Raw genomic sequence first — 19,591 nt, 5'->3', positions numbered from 1 at the left:
TTTTACATGTACATCTTGGTGGCAAATTCCCCAAAATGTTTTTAGATGCATGCCAGCAAAGCCACTACACAACACATCACTAAACAATACATGAATTGCACTATAACGGTGAAAAACGCTGCCCACAAACTGTTAGGGCCTACATAAATCTGTCCCGACAGCAGAGCTTTCTTTTCAGCACCATGGAGTGAATCCTTACCACCGCTACACCTGGCAATCAGCGGAGCCTTGTCTGGCAGCAGACAAGGGGGCGACGAGCAGATAAGAGGCAATCTGTAATTTCGATTAAGACATTAATGAGCGAGCTAGGACGGATGTAGTCAATATAACTTGCACTTTTGAAATGTACTGCGACAGAATTTAGAACATGGGCTGTTCTTACAGTATTCTCCCTGTAAACCAAGTCAGAGCCGTAGGATAAATAAAGGGGGCATATGAGCTGACAATTAGTAGCTCTTACAATATTCAATGATTATATTTCTCTTAAACAGGCTATAGGCTACGTGAGCACCACCAAGTCAGAACAGTAGGCTAAAGTATGACGGGGAAAGGGACCACATTTTTAGGGTAAGGCACATGGGCTACTAACAGCTTACTAAACAACATACACTTAGTCTTACTTTCTCAGCTACAGTATACATATCTTCCTGACATATTACATAATTTATGCAGCAGCATGCAATACATTTTTGGACTGACCTTGATGTAGCTGTGTTCACTTGAACAGGAAGGTGGTGCGGCGGTCCCTGTAGGCAAATTTTGTCATCAAACTTTGTCATTAAAGTCTGTCATTCTCTGGATTTATGGTACTTTCAAGACAACTGGGAACTCGGGGGGCAAGGTTGAATCAAAAACAAGGTTGACATCAGTTATCTTCAGGTCGAAGCTCTGAAAAGAAGCCAGAGTTCCCGACTGGGGAATTCCAAGTTGGATAACCAATCAAAACGTATTTTCACAGTCGGAGCTCGTTTATTTCAGATTTCCCAGTTGTCTTGAATATACTGAAGTCTGAGATGTCCTTGTTCCTAGTTTCCAGTTGTTTTGAACGCGGCGGAAATCATGCTGGATTGACAGCATGAATGTTTATATTTTTAATCTTGGAAAAGAGACCCTGAAACCCAGACATGTCACACACACTCCACTGAATAGCAGGCTAGTGATTGCTTTGCAGCGCTTGCAGTTAGCCACTGATTCCTTCCAAACAATTCATTGTTGAATTTGCGATTTCCAACTTGTCGTGTAATGTTTATGTCCAATGGCCGATGAGCACCGCTACATTTTATCTATAATTTATCTTCATATGACAAGGATTGAAAAGGATTTGCCAGTAGATTGTCGACGTGATTCATGATGATGACTGTTTGTCTAGCTTCCTAGCTAAGATTTTGAAAGTATGATGTTGACATGATCAGTCCATTCAAAGCTACAGTAGAAGTTATTTTATCTGTGGCCAGTGAAGTTGAGCCTTCTTGGATGGGCACTTCTAATGTAGCTTTAATTTTCGAGCTCTACCCGTAGATTTTGCAGTGACGCTGTGTCCCAATGAGTGACAGAACACTGAGCCAATCACGGCACAACTAGTGAACATTACCAACCCTATGCTCCGCATTTTTCACTGGCTGCCCCACCACCACCACAGAGAGCACTGAGCTAGACTGAAACACCTGCATTTTGGAGATGCCTTACTCAAGAAAGCAAAAAGAGACCATGTTTGTATGCAGCTTTATTAACTCAATGATTTAGTTTTTTACATTGTTTGCAAACAGATATGTGACACGTATTAATGCCAAAATAACATGCAAAACAGGAAACAACAACAACAAAAACAATTATATATATATATATATATATATATATATATATATATATATATATACACTGCTCAAAAAATAAAGGGAACACTTATACAACACAATGTCAATCACACTTCTGTGAAATCAAACTGTCCACTTAGGAAGCAACACTGATTGACAATACATTTCACATGCTGTTGTGCAAATGGAATAAACAACAGGTGGAAATTATAGGCAATTAGCAAGACACCCCAATAACGGAGTGGTTCTGCAGGTGGTGACTACAGACCACTTCTCAGTTCCTATGCTTCCTGGCTGATGTTTTGGTCACTTTTGAATGCTGGCGGTGCTTTCACTCTAGTGGTAGCATGAGATGGAGTCTACAACCCACACAAGTGGCTCAGGTAGTGCAGCTCATCCAGGATGGTACATCAATGCGAGCTGTGCCAAGAAGGTTTGCTGTGTCTGTCAGCGTAGTGTCCAGAGCATGGAGGCGCTACCAGGAGACAGGCCAGTACATCAGGAGATGTGGAGGAGGCCGTAGGAGGGCAACAACCCAGCAGCAGGAGGAGCACTGCCAGAGCCCTGCAAAATGACCTCCAGCAGGCCACAAATGTGCATGTGTCTGCTCAAACGGTCAGAAACAGACTCCATGAGGGTGGTATGAGGGCCCAACGTCCACAGGTGGGGGTTGTGCTTACAGCCCAACACCATGCAGGACGTTTGGCATTTGCCAGAGAACACCAAGTTTGGCAAATTCACCACTGGCGCCCTGTGCTCTTCACAGATGAAAGCAGGTTCACACTGAGCACATGTGACAGACGTGACAGAGTCTGGAGACGCCGTGGAGAACGTTCTGCTGCCTGCAACATCCTCCAGCATGACCGGTTTGGCGGTGGGTCAGTCATGGTGTGGGGTGGCATTTCTTTGAGGGGCTGCACAGCCCTCCATGTGCTCGCCAGAGGTAGCCTGACTGCCATTAGGTACCGAGATTAGATCCTCAGACCCCTTGTGAGACCATATGCTGGTGCGGTTGGCCCTGGGTTCCTCTAATGCAAGACAATGCTAGACCTTATGTGGCTGGAGTGTGTCAGCAGTTCCTGCAAGAGGAAGGCATTGATGCTATGGACTGGCCCGCCCGTTCCCCAGACCTGAATCCAATTGAGCACATCTGGGACATCATGTCTCGCTCCATCAACCAACACGTTGCACCACAGACTGTCCAGGAGTTGGCGGATGCTTTAGTCCAGGTCTGGGAGATCCCTCAAGAGACCATCCGCCACCTCATCAGGAGCATGCCCAGGCGTTGCAGGGAGGTCATACAGGCATGTGGAGGCCACACACACTACTGAGCCTCATTTTGACTTGTCTTAAGGACATTACATCAAAGTTGGATCAGCCTGTAGTGTGGTTTTCCACTTTAATTTTGAGTGTGACTCCAAATCCAGACCTCCATGAGTTGATAAATTTGATTTCCATTGATCATTTTTGTGTGATTTTTTGTCAGCACATTCAACTGTGTAAAGAAAAAAGTATTTAATAAAAATATTTCATTCATTCAGATCTAGGATGTGTTATTTTAGTGTTCCCTTTATTTTTTTGAGCAGTGTATATATACAGGACCAGTCAAAAGTCCAAGGGTTTTCTTTATTTTTACAATTTTCGACAGTGTAGAATAATAGTGAAGACATCAAATATCACATATGGAATCATGTAGTAACCAAAACAGTTACTACACTCTTAGCATTCTCTCAACCAGCTTCATGAGGTAGTCACCTGGAATGCATTTAATTTCTATCCTTAATGTGTTTGAGCCAATCTTGTGTTGTAACAAGGTAGGGGTTATACAGACAATAGCCCTATTTGGTAAAATACCAATTCCATATTATGGCAAGAACAGCTCAAATAAGCAAAGAGAAATGACAGTCCATCATTACTTTAAGACATGAAGGTCAGTCAATCTGGAATATTTCATGAACTTTGAAAGATTCTTCAAATGCAGTCCCAAAAACGATCAAGCGCTATGATGAAACTGGCTCTCATGAGGACCGCCACAAGAAAGGAAGACCTAGAGTTACCTCTGCTGCAGAGGATAAGTTCATTAGAGATAACAGCCTCAGAAATTGCAGCACAAAAAAATGCTTCACAGAGGTCAAGTAACAGACACATCTTAACATCAACTGTTCAGAGGAGACGGAGTGAATCAAGCCTTCATGGTCAAATTGCTCCAAAGAAACCACTACTAAAGGACACCAATAAGAAGAGGAGACTTGCTTAGGCCAAGAAACAAGAGCAATGGACATTAGACTGGTGGAAATCTGTCTTTTTGAGATTTTTGGTTCCAATCGCGTGTGTTTGTGAGATGCAGAGTAGGTGAGCGGACGATTCCGCATGTGTGGTTCCCACCGGAAAGCATGGAGGAGGTGTGATGGTGTGGGGGTGCTTTGCTGGTGACACTGTCTGTGATTTATTTAGAATTCAAGGCACACTTGGCTACCACATAATTCTGCAGCGTTTACGCCATCCCATCTGGTTTGCGCTTAGGGGGACTATTATTTGTTTTTCAACAGCACAATGACCCAAAACACACCTCTGCGATGATTTGTCTACCTTGTTGTCAAGAGACTGGACATTGGCGAGTAGTATACTTGTGAGCGATGTGCCTGTCTACGGAGCCTGACCAGAAGACCCTCCGTCTGCCCCTCTGCGGCGCCGTTGTTTTGGGTCGCCTACTGGGATCCGATCCATTGTCCTGGATGGTGGTCCAAACAGAGGATCCGCTTCGGGAAAGTCGTATTCCTGGTCGTAATGTTGGTAAGTTGACGTTGCTCTTATATCCAATAGTTCTTCCTGGCTGTATGTAATAAGACTTAAGATTTAATGGGATAACAATGTCAGAAATAATACAAAAAAAAAACAAAATACTGCATAGTTTCCTAAGAATGCAAGTGAGGCGACCATCTCTGTCGGCGCCATATGTCATGAGGCTACATTTATTGTAGCTGGGGATTTTAACAAAGCTAATCTGAAAACAAGGCTCCCTAAATTTTATCCGCATATCGAATGCGCAATCCGGGCTGGCAGCATTCTGGATCATTGCTACTCTAACTTCCGCAACGCATACAAAGCCCTCCCTCGCTCTCCTTTCGGCAAATCTGACCACGAACCCATTTTGTTGCTCCCAGCCTATAGACAAAAACTCAAACAGAAAATGGCCGTGCTCAGGTCTGTTCAACGCTGGTCCGACCAATCGGATTCCACTCTTCAAGATTGCTTCGATCACGTGAACTGGGATATGTTCCGGATAGCCTCAGACAACCACATTGATGTATACACTGATTTGGTGAGCGAGTTTATTAGCAAGTGCATCGGTGATGGTGTACCCACGCTGACTATTAAAACCTTCCCCAACCAGAAACCGTGGATTGATGGCAGCATTCGTGCAAAACTGAAAGCGCGTACCATTGCTTTTAATCATGGCAGGGCGACAAACATGACTGAATACAAACAGTGTAGCTTTTCCCTCCGCAAAGAAATCAAACAAGCTAAGCGTCAGTATAGAGACAAAGTAGAGTTACAGTTCAACGGCTAAGACACGAGACGTATGTGGCATGGTTTACAGTCATTCACGGATTACAAAAAGAAAACCAGCCCCGTTGCGGACACCGATGTCTTGCTCCCAGTCAAATTAACTTTTATGCCGAGCCAACCCGGATCCGGGATCATGGCTACAGCCTCAAATCCATTACCATAACGCAACGTTAACTATTCATGAAAATCGCAAATGAAATTAAATCAATATGCTAGCTCTCATGCTTAGCCTTTTGTTAACAACACTGTCTTCTCAGATTTTCAAAAATATGCTTCTCTACCATAGCAAAACTAGCATTTAGCGTTAGCATTTAGCATTAGCATTTAGCGTTAGCATCACCAGGCAACATTTTCACAGAAACCAGCAAAAACATTCAATAAATAATTTACCTTTGAAGAACTTCGGGTGTTTTCAATGAGGAGACTCTCAGTTAGATAGCAAATGTTCAGTTTTCCTGAAAGATTATTTGTGCAGGAGAAATTGGTCCGTTTTCTGCATCATGTCTTCCAATGATATGCCTACAAATGGCAATGCTCTCTGCCGTTCGTCAAAGTTGTTGTGAAATTGTTAGATTACTTGTTAGATATTACTGCATGGTCAGGATTAGAAGCACAAGCATTTCTCTAAACTCGCATGAACATCTGCTAACCATGTGTATGTGACCAATAAGATTTGATTTGATTTGTAAGGTCTATTTGACCATGAAGGAGTGCTGCATCAGATTACCTGGCCTCCACAATCACCTGACCTCAACCCAGTTGAGATGGTTTGAGATGAGTTGGACCGCAGAGTGAAGGAAAAGCAGCCAACAAGTGCTCAGCATATGTGTGAACTCCTTCAAGACGGTTTAAAAAGCATTCCAGGTGAAACTGGTTGAGAGAATGCCAAGAGTGTGCAAAGCTTTCATCAAGGCAAAGGGTGGCTACTTTGAAGAATCTAAAATCTAAAATACATTTTGATTTGTTTAACCCTTCTTTGGTTACTACGTGATTCCATATGTGTTATTTGGGGAGACAGGTAGTCTGGTGGTTAGAGCGTTGGACTACAGGTGGGGCTCAAAACAAACAAACTCTGTTTTGAAACAGTACCACACTAGTTCATTTAGCAGACACTTTTATCCACACTAGTTCATTTAGCAGACACTTATCCACAGTAGTTCATTTAGCAGACACTTTTATCCCAGTATTTCATTTATAGCAGACACTTTTAACCACACTAGTTCATCAAGCAGACACTTTTATCCACAGTAGTTAATTTAGCAGACACTTTCAGACACAGTAGTGCTCAGCCAGGCTGAGAGGAATCCTGAAGTTGGCGATAGTTTATGGGATGCATTGTGTGTTAAGGCAGTCAGACCACTGTCATGTCTACGGTGCACCACAGCCAGTGGTGTTGAGTCATACAGGACGTCATTCCTGGTGTGGTGTGAAGGAGGTGGTAAAGAGAACTAGGCTGATCTGTGTGACAGCATGTTACTTCCAGCCTAATTCCCCTGCAGACCCCCTGCAGACCAAGCCAGGGAGAGGGTGGTCTGGCTCAGGTAGCTGTTTATTTTATTGTATTTTTTTTTTATTTCACTAGGCAAGTCAGTTAAGAACAAATTCTTATTTACAATGACGGCCTACCCATGGCTGTGGCATAGTCTTGTAGAAGTCTACTCTGATCACACGTCTGCACAGACACACGTCATGTCTTCTTTCCAAGGATCCAGAATTTTCCATTGGTGCTTTTTCATTTGTGCGTTGTCACATTGATATACGAGCACATTTTAATTGATAAATATATTATATTTGGGTATCTGTACTTTTAATGGCCAATAAATGTTGACCAGGTATTCTACATATCAACATTTCATATTTACCTTGCTGTGCTCTCTATTATTTGACATTTATCTAATTCCTCTTCTACAGGAGGTGGATTCCTGTAGTTAGTCTGCAGATTGCAGATAACCATTGTTTGTCTTACTATACCATTCATACAATAACAATCTTCATTGTGAATGTTGATATTTTGCTCTGTTGCCATGGGGAACAGAGTGGAGTGGAGGAAATTGGGTTAATTCGTGACAGTAAGGGAAGAGGGGGAGGGAAAGGAGGGATGAGAGAGGGGGGTGGGTGCATGGGGAGCACTTATAGCACAGACAGTGCAGTTCTTACTGGCAGAGGTGGAGTGGAAGGGAATGTGTCTGGACACGGAGGGCTTGATAGTGGCTGGGAGCGATGACAGGAGGCTGGCTTAAACACTAGGGAGTCTGGGGCTGGCCAGGGCTTCTTCCTGGCTGGGCTGGCTACCCCCTCTCAGCCCTGAATGCTCTGGAATCTAGAACAGTGGTGAAAACAACATACAGCAGAGGTCTATCACCTTGTTCAGAGGGACTTCTCTTGCATTTTATCATATATTAGGTTTGTGGTTTTGTGTTCACCTTGGCCAAAGGATGCAAAACATGCTACAACATTATAGACCATCTCTGAAAGGATGACTGTTTGTATATGTGTGTATATGTGCATTTGTGTGTGTTTTTCTTCTCTGACCTCTGTGCTGTGTACTATATCCTCGGTAGACACATCCAGAACATTGGTGAGATCAAGACAGACGTGGGCAAGGCCAGGGCCTGGGTGAGACTCTCCATGGAGAAGAAGCTGCTGTCCAGGCACCTCAAAAAGCTGCTGTCTGACCATGAACTTACAAAGTGAGCAAAACAACAAGGACCTAGTATACAACTGGCAAATCAAGCTAAACACAAAATGTGTACTTTTTGTAAGAGCCTCTGCTTCAGTAATTGGGATAATACCCCATTCCCTTTAAGTCAGTCTCCTCATAAATCCTCACTAGTTTTTATTGGAATGTCCCACTCAGTCTCACACACATGAATCAACCTGATGTCTGAAAACTATGCATGTATAATACATGAGCTCTTTTGACAGATCCAAACGTCATAGTACAATCACCTATTAAACATTTACAATGTTTTTTTAAATAATTGATGAGATGGTGGTGAAGTGGGTCGCGTTCATGATTTATTATGGAGGTATTGCATTGTGACCATTCCATTACCATTCTCCAGTTGTTTATCAAGGAAAACACATTCATCAGCTACTGATTCAGCCTTTTAGGCTTCAGACTGTTATTGTTCAATCTATAATCATTACATCATATGAAACTGATTTGTTTTGGTGAATTTATTTTTGTTTCTTTTGCAGGAAACTATACAAGCGTTATGCTTTTCTGCGCTGTGATGATGAGAAAGAGCAGTTCCTGTACCACCTCCTCTCCTTCAACGCTGTGGACTACTTCTGTTTCACCAATGTCTTCACAACCATCAGTGAGTGCCAGCAAATTAGAGTAATAAGACTTATTTCCTGGCTAAACCAATTTCCTGAATTTGAGATGCTTACTGAGAAATATATTGAATAATAATAATATAATAATATATGCCATTTAGCAGATGCTTTTATCCAAAGCGACTTACAGTCATGTGTGCATACATTCTACGTATGGGTGGTCCCGGGAATCGAACCCACTACCCTGGCGTTACAAGCGCCATGCTCTACCAACTGTGCCACAGAAGGACCACTATTATTATTATATTATATATTGAAGACTGAGGTAGCTCTTGTGACCAATTTATTTAACTAGGCAAGTCAGTTAAGAACAAATTCTTATTTATAATGACAACCTAGGAACAGTGGGTTAACTGCCTTTTTTCAGGGGCAGAACAACAGATTTTTACCTTGTCAGCTCAGGGATTTGATCTAGCAACCTTTTGGTTTCTGGCCCAATGCTCGAACCACTAGGCTACCTGCTACCATATTGTACTTGACTGAGTGATTTCAGGCTTCCCTCTCTTCTCTGTCCCACAGTGATCCCATACCATGTGCTGGTGATTCCCAGTAAGAAACTAGGAGGCTCCATGTTCACAGCCAACCCCTGGGTGTGTGTGTCTGGGGAGCTGGCTGAGACTGGGGTTCTCCAGATCCCCAAGCACACACAGGAGATCACCTTTGAGGTTGGTGCTCCCCTCAAGATTGAATATTCCTGGTATTTTGATAATAATATCAATATATATTCACCTTAACGTGACTTTTGCCCTTTGCCTTCTCTCGCTGTCGCAGTGCCAGAACCTGGGCAAGCTGACCACAGTGCAGATGGGCCATGATAACTCAGGTCTTTACGCCAAGTGGCTTGTGGAGTATGTTATGGTCCGGAATGAGATCACAGGTCATGCTTACAAGTGGGTGATATATTTGGTAGCAGCTGCCTTATGCTAGAGATTTCAGTAGCATTTATTCACAAGAAAGACCCTGTTGAAGCTTTGGCTAACTGTTATATTGTTGTGTGTGTGCGCAGGTTCCCGTGTGGCCGGTGGCTGGGGAAGGGGGTGGACGATGGCAGTCTGGAGAGGGTCCTGGTGGGAGAGCTAGTGACACCAAACTCAGAGAACGAGGACAGAATGTGTCGTACGCCCCCCATGCAGCAGTCCCCTGGGATGATGAGGAGGTTCGTCACCATCTCACCAAACAGCAAACCAAGTGAGTGACCATTCAAATACACTGCAAAAATCGTCATCAATAATAACCAATAATCTTCACCAAGGGACTACACACACAGCACCAAATGTTGATCTCCCGTTTGTCTGCAGTTTTTTCACCGTGGTGTGTTTTAGGGACCACCCTCTCTCTGGTCTCTGGTTGATGTTTGACTGAAAAAAAATCAGCGCGATTCTACATGTAGAATCATTTTGCCCTCGGTTTGCAAGTTATGGCCGGCACACTGTTAAGAGGTGCTAAGTACTCTCGGCTGGCAAACGCTACCGGTGTGTCCATGCCTTTAGATCACTTTTGAGGGTCTTGTGTCTGCTGGCATGGACTGATTTTTTTCTTACTCTTTCCCATCATCCAGAGTTGAACACTGGTCAGATCCAAGAGGGAGTGGGAGAGGCCATCAATGGGATAGTGAAGCACTTCCACAAGCCAGAGAAGGAGGTGAGAGACACAACCCCCCCACCACATTGTCTATTATTTATCACAGTGAAGGAGACAGTGGGTCCTCAACCTGTACACTGTCTGTACACTGTTGGCAACACTGATCATAGTTTCACTCACATGTGTTCCAAATGAACACTTTCATATGGACACAACTGATGTGTTGGACCAGGGTACTTTGAAAAGAGACAACATTAGTCACTCTTTTTCTTTCCCTGTCTGTTTTTCTATAGAGGGGCAGTCTGACCCTTCTGTTGTGTGGGGAGTATGGTCTAGTCTGGGCTTTAGAGCAGGTGTTCCAGCATGGCTTCAAATCCCCACGCCTCTTTAAGAATGTCTTCATCTGGGACTTCTTAGGTAAAGCCTCCAAAACACGACCATTACACCTGAATATACAGTATACAGTGTCTTCCGTGCCATGCTAATGGATGAGGTTTCTCTTATCAATGTCTTTTGTCTGTGATTTCTCCTTATAGAAAAGTCACAAGTGTACTTTGAGAGTGCTGAGCAGAGGGAGGTGACTCCAGATGAGAACTGGCAAACCAGAGTACGCCACTTCTGCCGCTTCATGCGGGCCATCAACAGCACATCTAGGAACATAGGCAAGGATGGGAAGTTCCAGATGCTGGTGTGTCTGGGTGCCAGGTAATATCTCCTCTGTGGCCTCACAAACACACACAGAACAACAGCTATCATCAGAAACATTTGAATGGGAATTCATTGTACAGCACTAAATGTATAGTTAAGCAATAAGGCATATGGACAATATACTACAACTAAGGGGTGTTTTTATGCACATCGCAAAGCAGAGTGCCCAGATATTTTATTTAACATTTATTTAACTATGCAAGTCAGTTAAGAACAAACTCTTATTTACAATGATGGCCTACCCCATTGGCTCAGGGAGACACTGAGCCAATTGCACGCTGCCCTATAGGACTCCCAATCACAGCCAGAGTTGATACAGCCTGGATTTGAACCAGGGACTATAGTGACACCTCTTGCACTGAGATGCAGTGCCTTAGACGGCTTTGCCACTCGGGATACACCTCTTGGCCATATACCAGAAACTCCCGAGGTGCCTTATTGCTATTATAAACTGGTTACTGACGTAATTAGAGCAGTAAAAAGAAATGTTCCGTCATACCCGTTGTATACGGTCTGATATACCACTGCTGTCAGCCAATCAGCATTCAGAGCTTGAACCACCCAGTTTATAATCCCACTTTGAGTTTCCACACACTAGTTCAAAACATACAGTATATATCCTACTAATTATGACACCTCAGACTTCCTCTTTCTCTCTCAACCCTTTGTGGCAGAACAGGGCTTGGTAGCTCAAATGCATCTGCCACTTTAATGAAATATCTTCTCTTTGTTCTTTGTCAAAAATATTTTTAAGTGGCACATAGCAAGACCAGACATGCCTAAATGCAACGTAAATAATGCCTCAGTCATAACCAAGCTTGAGCCCTTCCTATCCTGTCTTTTAGCAGGTATGAGGATTTACTAAAACAGTTCCCTGAAGTCAGTCTGGTAAACTTCCTGTTTCTCTCTGCTCTTCCTAGGGACCATTTGTTACACCACTGGATCGCTCTCCTCGCAGACTGTCCAATCACAGTGCAAATGTACGAAGACACAGCACTGATAAAGGACCGCTCATTGGTCAATTCTCTGATCAGAGTGCTACAGACTTTGCAGGAGTTCAACATTACCCTAGAGGCTTCACTTGTCAAAGGGATCGGTATCTAGGCCCTCTTTCGTTCACACCAATTGGACCTGACTAAGGAAAACTGTTAGGGACCACTAAAGAACAATTAAACCTTTTTATGCAGAAAGAGACTTGAACAATTAAGGGACGATTTCTGGCTTATATTAAAGCTACTGTTACATTTGCCATATATTAAGTGTAATGAGCCTTTCAAAATGTGTTGTTATTTTTATCCTTAATAATGTTGCTGTTAGACGTTAAGAATATGTTTTCTATTACGATCCATTACTTTCACTTTGTTGAAGAAGATAACCCACCTGTTGTATACTACTTTATTGAAAGCTAAATATTTTCATTGTTATTGTGAACTGCTGACAATGGCTATATTCTAAAATGGAGAGCAAGGAACAAAAACTGTTAATATATTTTCGGAGAAGAACAGTATTATTTTGATATGTCTGTCAAGTTGCTTGCTCTGTTCTAATTCTAACTGTCATAATGCAGAGCTTGAAGCAAATGATGCAGAAGTATGCTTTATAAGTATGAATATGACATGGTATAGATGTTTGTGTAGGGTGGAAAACTGATTCACCTACATCAATATGACAGTGTGTAAGTTTGGATCAATCCCACTGTAAGTACCGTAGGATGCAACTATTTTATATGGAATAACTTGGCCTAAGAAGAGGCTCCTGAATAAGATAATGTAGCGTATGCTAGTGATGCACAATATGTATTCAGTTGGAGAAGTATCACTATACGGCCATGTCAGTGCTTCACACTTGACACACAACTCTTCAACAGTACAGTACTCATCATAACCATGGCTTGGTAGAAAGTGAGTCATTTATAAAATGACAGCCTTTGTGTAAATACCTCTAACCAGTGCATCCTTCTTTCCAACAACTTCTCATTATTCCTCACCTGTTCTGCCCATTCCTGGCAGGTTTACAACATCATGTTTTTCCAGTAGTGAAAATTGTATGAGCTGATTGCCAGTTAAATTAATAATGTGTGGTAAATATGGTTGCTATAAAAGGCCAGATTCAAAATAGAGCAAACGATTATCATCTGAACTGTTGGCGTTTCTGCTATGCAATATAATCCACATCACACAAAAAAATCAACCCAAGATCTAGATGAGAATCATTGGACCTCCTCCATTTTTGTTACTGTGCAGCATAGGATGATGAATAACAATAGCAGTTTGACAGAAGTAGGTGTAAAGGATGTCTTTCCTGTGCCAATGTCTGGATTGTGTTGGTTGTACTATTCCATGTACAATCGACATGAGCATCTTGGGAGATATATTTTTGTTTTTCAATACTGTTGTACATTTGACATAGCCGTATAATGTATAGTGTTTACTAAGTGAGGAGTTGTGTACAGTGTAAAAAATAAAGAATAAAATTACAGAAATGCAGTAATGGATATGGATATGTTTATTGTATTTTTATTGAAGGATTATAACTGACTGGAATGGTGTCACTATAAATTTTATATGGTTATTGATGGTTATTGAACTTTACCAAGCAGAGAAATCAAACACTGATAACAACACTTGTAACAACAACAAATGCTAGTTTTAAAATGTAAACAAACTCATTCGCGCCATTTCAAATACTTTTTTTTCTTGTCCATTCATACGTTGCTGATACGATGCTTGCTGGGACATGGAGTCTAGTGTGGTGTTGAATACATAGGATTAGACAGAAAGCATTTCCATATTCACTACTACAACCAGAATCCCATATTGTTAAATACCATGCATAGTGTGCTCCAATTGGCTGAACTACTTCTGTTCAAACGGACACGTTACACTCCTAATATGGTGTTTCTACGATGGAACGCTTTATTATCATCTTTTTTTATGCTAATGTCATTCTAATACCCAGCTGTATGCAGCAGTAGTAGTAAGGCATGCGCAGTGTGTAAAAAGACAACGGCGAAGATTCAAAGTTTTTGTTCGGTAAGTCTACTGTTATTTACCCTTTACGTTTAGAAATGAACGTGAATGCTAATGTTTTACAGGTCTTACATTTAATTTTAGTCTGTCGCGTGCGAACTATATCTGCACGGGGGTCACTTTAACAATGGGAGAGCATGGATATGGAGCGTGGCGTGGTAGCTAGCTAACGTTAGCAGGCTAGCTAACAACAATAGTCAGATTGCTATTTGGCGCTCTCAGCGGGCGAATGTTTGAATTTAAAGGGAAGGAAACGATATAAATTATTGTGCGTGTTAAATCTTACAACAACAATTTCATTTGAAATTATAAGACAAGCCAGTGTTGCTCAATTCACTTTTTTTGTGCCGCATTTTTTTTAATGACTGTTCGTCCGCTTTTTGTTTCTTCACTGGAAGGAGTTTTCCTTCCCCGCTTTTTGTTTCGGATTCCCCAAGTAACTGAGATTCACTTTCCCGACAAATACATATCAGTTCTAAACACAGAAACGATCAAAATTGCAGCACGAAAAGCATAGTTCATTTATTACCAACGACCCACTGTTGTAATTTGTCGAATATTTGTAGTAGCCAAGTTAGCTAACGATGGCGTCATTACTAGCGGTTGCCAGATGCTGCCATTCTATTTTAGTGGATTGCTTGCAAGTGGCAATGTACGGTTGGTGTATTGTAATCTACTAAATGGAATAGCTAGTTTGCAAAAATTGGCTAGATTTAGTCGTGTTAGTCTGTGTTCAAAAAACATTCAACCAATTTCATCATCTGGTTCCTGTCCCGCGAGCTTTGTTTTAAAATAGTCTCCTCCAGTCAGGAAACAAAAAAGGGAGATGGGAGTCGTTGCCTATAACGTTAATTGTGTGTGCATAATAACGGGGACGTTGGCTAAGTGATTGTCATTAATCGGTATAATAGCTTGCAGGATTGATAAAAGGCGTATCTAAATGCAGAAAGGAAAGTTTTTTTTTTTGTGTACTTCGTATAGCACATTTTGTGTAGTTAAAATATGTTAATCGTCAATAAATATGAGAACTTCGCGTGGAGACAAGCTATCATGGATAGCTAAAATTGTAGAATAAGGCTTCTAAATGGAACTAACTCAATGTTTTGACCACATGTAGTGACCCGCCCCTTTCCACCAGGGGAAAGCATTTACAGCAGTAACGTTACAGTGCTATTACTATTCTGCATTCAATGGATGGCATCCTTTGGTAATCTATTTGTTATTTCTCTGTAGGGTTCTCATTGATCATCATGTTTGGTTTTCACAAGTCTAAGATATATCGCAGCCATGAAGGATGTTGCATTTGCAAGACCAAGTCCTCCAGTTCACGCTTTACTGACAGCAGCAGATATGAAGAAACCTTCAGGCTATGTTTTGGGTATGCTTTAAGTCTTAATGACATGATAACATTGCATTCATCAAATTCTTATTTTTTTATGGAGTATTAAACACTACACTTTTATTTCTGTGTTCTATATTCTAATTCATGTTAATGCAGAGTTTGCACCAGTTTTTGTCCCAGTGATTGTATGCCATACAAGGTTAAACAAGTGATGGTCAATAGAATTGGGAAGATATTAGTAACTGGTCTAGGACTGATTTAGATTGTTTTGCTGTCTGAAGAACAATGATGTTTGCAGTGCTTCATAATATGATTTCATATAAGTTAAGGTTCTGTCTGTTATTTAAAGACGTTTACTGATTTGCTTGAGGTGTTTTCATTTTCTTGATTATTTATTAAGGTTGTCAGAGGATCGTGTGGGAGACATCTGCAATGCCTGTGTGCTGTTAGTAAAAAGATGGAAAAAACTGCCAAAAGGCTCTAAGAAGAACTGGAACCATGTATGCACCAACTTGTTATTTTAGTTCAATGAGGATTCACTGTGATTTTTCATGTAATTGATGCTGTGTGGAAGTTGAGTGATTGACATGTATTACTGGTATATGACATTAGGTTGTGGATGCAAGAGCTGGGCCTGGCTTCAAGCTAACCAAACCCAAGAAGATGAAGAACAGTGATGGGAAGAAGAAAAGCAAACTGAAGAGGCTTCACAAATTCAAAAGACAAAGTAGGTCTCTTGTTAAATCAACAAAATTATAGAATATTATCTACACCTTAAACATTTTTAAGCCACTGAGTTATACTGCGTAAGTCTTTGTTTCACTTTAGTCACTAGGCCCTACTTGGAGGATCCAGGCAGACATGCAGATGTTGCCTCAAACATTTACCATGAGAGAATGCCACCACAAATGGTCCTGTTTGTCCTTTCAGACTCGGATGCTCACAGCACGACCTCCAGCATGTCTCCATCCCAGTCCCCCAGCTACGAGTCAGATGACGGCTCAGACATTGAGTCCAAACAGAGGCGCCCCACTCCTTCTGTCTTTTCCTTCCTGGACCGTTCTTACTGGAAAAGGTATCTCAATGAAGTATATGAAATTGAAGTCTGTCTGGAAAATCTCAATTTCATTTAGTACTGTAATTTATCTGGGACAATTCTTCAGAAATGATTTGCTTTTTGGACAAACTATTGAATGGATACTTCATCCTCTTCCCTGTAGACAAAAGGTGTGCTGTGGGATTGTGTACAAAGGGCGTTTTGGTGAGGTGATGATTGACCCGCGTCTCTTCAAGCCCTGCTGCAGCTCCAAGAAGCAGGAGACGTTGATTCCCATGCAGGACACGCACCTTCCCCTTCCCGCCATTCACCCCCCGCCTCTCCCGCTACCAGAGGCCCTGAAAGAGGACTGGTGATGGCTCTTGAGCACCCTCTTGGGGTAACCATGACACCCTACAAGTTGTCTCCAGTGGCAGACTACCCCCCAAAAAAAAAAAACATTCCCTATTAGTTCACTGTGCATTTAGATGGCTAAATGATTTTCCTATTTTTGCTTTGATATGTGTATTTGTATTTTTTTTTTTACATATAATTCATTTTCTTGTCTTTTTTTTTTTAAAGAAAACTAAAAAGAACCAAAAAAAATGTTTTTATAAATGCATTAGTTGTACTATTTATAGGATGAGGCAGAATTCTATTTGGCCTTGAAGGGCACACTATTCAGGTCTGATTAATTTGGTTTGCAACATTTAAAGTGTCTTTTCTGTGTTACGGTTACCAGCATTTGTATATATTATGTTATTTTTTGCCAGCATCCAGACTTGTTTTTTTTAATTTTTTTTTAAAATTTTACAGCTGTCTAATTGGCAATGAAGTATTCTTGTGCTGATCTGCAAGACTCCACCAGCTAGATTTCTAAAACCAGCTTATTTGCATTGATGGAATGGACATTTTAAGTCGTATACTTGTTTTCCCCTGACACTCAAGCAGATTTAATTTGATTTATAGCATCTTAATATATAAAGGGTTATGGGCTAAGAGTATTTAGGGGTCTTCAGTGAATTTATACATTATGAATGGCCTTTTAAATGTATACATGCATGTGTTATCACACTTTCCCACACATGCATGGTTTGGCAAGCACTGAGTAGTATTGTATGTTGTCAGATGTGTTAACACTCTGTACCATGAGCGTCTCTATTGCTTTTCCAGCCATTTCATGCAAGTGAATCACGATAGAGCTCGAACAAGCATGCAGAACTCATCTTTGTCTAGGAATGAAAACCAGCAATTATTTATTTGTAGTCTTCCATGAGCTGAAAATGCACATTTTTATAACCATATGTTGAAGTGTTCTTGTGTGTTTTGGCTATGAGAACTATTTTAAATTACAATGTATCTTTTTAAACCACTAAATGTGTACAGATGTGGAAATATTTAGATTGAGGCATTATTTTATGGCATCACTTGTAACTTATTCATTGGTCAATAAGTGGCTAGCCTAATCCCCAAGTTTGTCACAACACTTCAGGGGGTTGTGTTTGGTAAGGCACAGTGCAGCAAAGCTTTAGCAACCAATTATGAAAATTAGCAGTGTGGTGTTGGACAACTTCCGGCAGTAACACAGTTTGTGCCTGCTGAATACCACCCATTTCTTTGTCCTATGAGTTGAAGGCTAAAGCAATACTTACACTATTAATGTTCTGTGTTTGTTGGCATCTTGTTATTCTGTTATTGAACGTGTATTTTATATTTTACAGAAGCAAATCAAAGCTGAGACTATGCAGACATTTTGAATGTGAGAAATTGCCAAAATGTTAAAGGAGCAACATTTGTAAGTCCATCTCCGCCTCATAGCAAAATTGTTTTTTTCTGCGTTTCATTGTTTTAAATCGATATTTCATAATTATAATGCGGCTTTGCCTCAAGCGACAATATACGTTTCTGGTTCGTTTTCTATACATTTCTGGTCAGTGGTCGAGTCAAACCAATCAGGTGTGTACCTCTTAAATAATGCACAGTTTTGCAGTAAGTGGCGTGAATTATTATCAGTTTGTTGTCAGACATGCAGACCGGTAGCCTGAGTGCCAGTCTGTCTGTTCTGTCATGCCAACTTCTTGTTACTCATTGTCATGCCAAACATTATATAGCTTGACACTGATATCAGTAGAGTTTGTAAGAGCACAAACTGATCTGGCACCTGGCTAGTAGACAGGGTATCCTGTTGTGCAAAGTTATTTATTTGCTATAACTGAACTAAATCAGTAGAAAGGTTTGTCAATATACTGTATAACCTTTGTTTTCAAAACAGTTACTTTTGTGTAGCAGGTTAGTTGAGTGTTTTAAATCTTTCTGTGATTCTTAAATAGTGTCATTAAAAGGAGAGCTGATGCTTCCTTTTAACAAGATAGAAATTCTTCTGTTTTTGTATATAGGGAAATGACTATTTTATTGGTGTTTGCATGGCACATTTGAACATATGTGTGCCTTATAAGAACGAACATGCCTTTTACATCATGAAATTCAATCTGTAATGTCATTTAATATTTATTTATTTCAAATCCATTTGTAAAACTGATGCTGTAAATTGAACCGTTAGGACCTTCAAGTCATTTTCATTTTGTGCACTTCTTTCGGTTTTGTTTTTGTCTATATTGTTATTCTGTATCTCCACAACTGCATTAGTTCTGTCTTGTAATAAAACATAAAATATCATTTTGGGGCCTGCGTGATCTCATTTCAACCGCTAGATGGTACTCAAACCGTAACACGTTGTTTAATCATCGTAGATTGGAGAGAGGGTTGGTTCAATTTAAAGCAATGAATAATGCATTTTATGAGTTGCCCTTGGCCGCCTTTTTCACTAGTTGAGTATAATAGCTCAACTACAGTATTTCAATTTCGTCGCCCGTACTTTTAGGTAGTGACATATCTGACAAATGCCAACCCACCTTGTGAAAGTACGCCGAGCGCCTCACACAGGGGAGCAGTGCGCAGAATCAATGATCACAGGTAGGCCAACGAGGCATAGAATGTCTGTTGCCCAAAACTCTCATTTTCATTTGGATAATCGAATATTAAGCGAGTAAGGAGCTCAATATTACATTATGCCCCTGATGTTGAACACTCAAAGGCGCATAAAGTTGCTCGCATGAAGGCTTCTTCAATATAAAGCCGTATTCACGTCATGCTAACCTAGGCGGAAGGT

At 41.1% G+C, this 19,591-nt stretch overlaps 2 protein-coding genes across 6 annotated transcripts in view; both read left to right on the top strand.

Annotated features, from left to right (window-relative positions):
- The window catches only part of LOC118360503 (DENN domain-containing protein 5A-like), a 45,939-nt gene extending 32,430 nt beyond the window's left edge, over positions 1–13,509 (top strand). For 3 of the 4 annotated variants that reach the window (XM_052484196.1, XM_052484195.1, XM_052484194.1), the window contains 9 exons: positions 7,946–8,074; positions 8,586–8,707; positions 9,246–9,391; positions 9,498–9,616; positions 9,733–9,914; positions 10,285–10,367; positions 10,601–10,724; positions 10,844–11,012; positions 11,936–13,509. In XM_052484196.1, coding sequence (XP_052340156.1) covers positions 7,946–8,074; positions 8,586–8,707; positions 9,246–9,391; positions 9,498–9,616; positions 9,733–9,914; positions 10,285–10,367; positions 10,601–10,724; positions 10,844–11,012; positions 11,936–12,119 — 1,258 coding nt within the window. In that variant the 3' untranslated portion in view covers positions 12,120–13,509. Of the gene's footprint in view, positions 1–4,363; positions 4,602–7,945; positions 8,075–8,585; positions 8,708–9,245; positions 9,392–9,497; positions 9,617–9,732; positions 9,915–10,284; positions 10,368–10,600; positions 10,725–10,843; positions 11,013–11,935 lie in introns of those variants that run through there. The other variant, XM_052484197.1, reaches the window with a different exon arrangement.
- Positions 13,510–13,899: 390 nt separating this feature from the next.
- Positions 13,900–16,864, top strand: LOC118370896 (SIN3-HDAC complex-associated factor). 2 transcript variants are annotated; one of them, XM_035756126.2, is made up of 6 exons: positions 13,900–14,047; positions 15,278–15,422; positions 15,787–15,886; positions 15,999–16,113; positions 16,317–16,461; positions 16,607–16,864. In XM_035756126.2, exons 2-6 carry the CDS (start codon positions 15,295–15,297, stop codon positions 16,797–16,799), a joined length of 681 nt encoding a protein of 226 aa, XP_035612019.2. In that variant the 5' UTR covers positions 13,900–14,047; positions 15,278–15,294; the 3' UTR covers positions 16,800–16,864. The 2 variants fall into 2 exon arrangements, with proteins under 2 accessions (XP_035612019.2, XP_035612020.2); XM_035756127.2 differs by lacking the exon at positions 13,900–14,047 and adding an exon at positions 14,172–14,312.
- The last annotated feature ends 2,727 nt before the right edge of the window (positions 16,865–19,591 follow it).

This window comes from Oncorhynchus keta, chromosome 2 (genome assembly GCF_023373465.1).
Source record: "Oncorhynchus keta strain PuntledgeMale-10-30-2019 chromosome 2, Oket_V2, whole genome shotgun sequence".
NCBI classification, from domain to species: domain Eukaryota; kingdom Metazoa; phylum Chordata; class Actinopteri; order Salmoniformes; family Salmonidae; genus Oncorhynchus; species Oncorhynchus keta.
The sequence above is the reverse complement of the archived record's forward strand: the minus strand, read 5'-3'. Positions and strand labels throughout refer to the sequence as shown.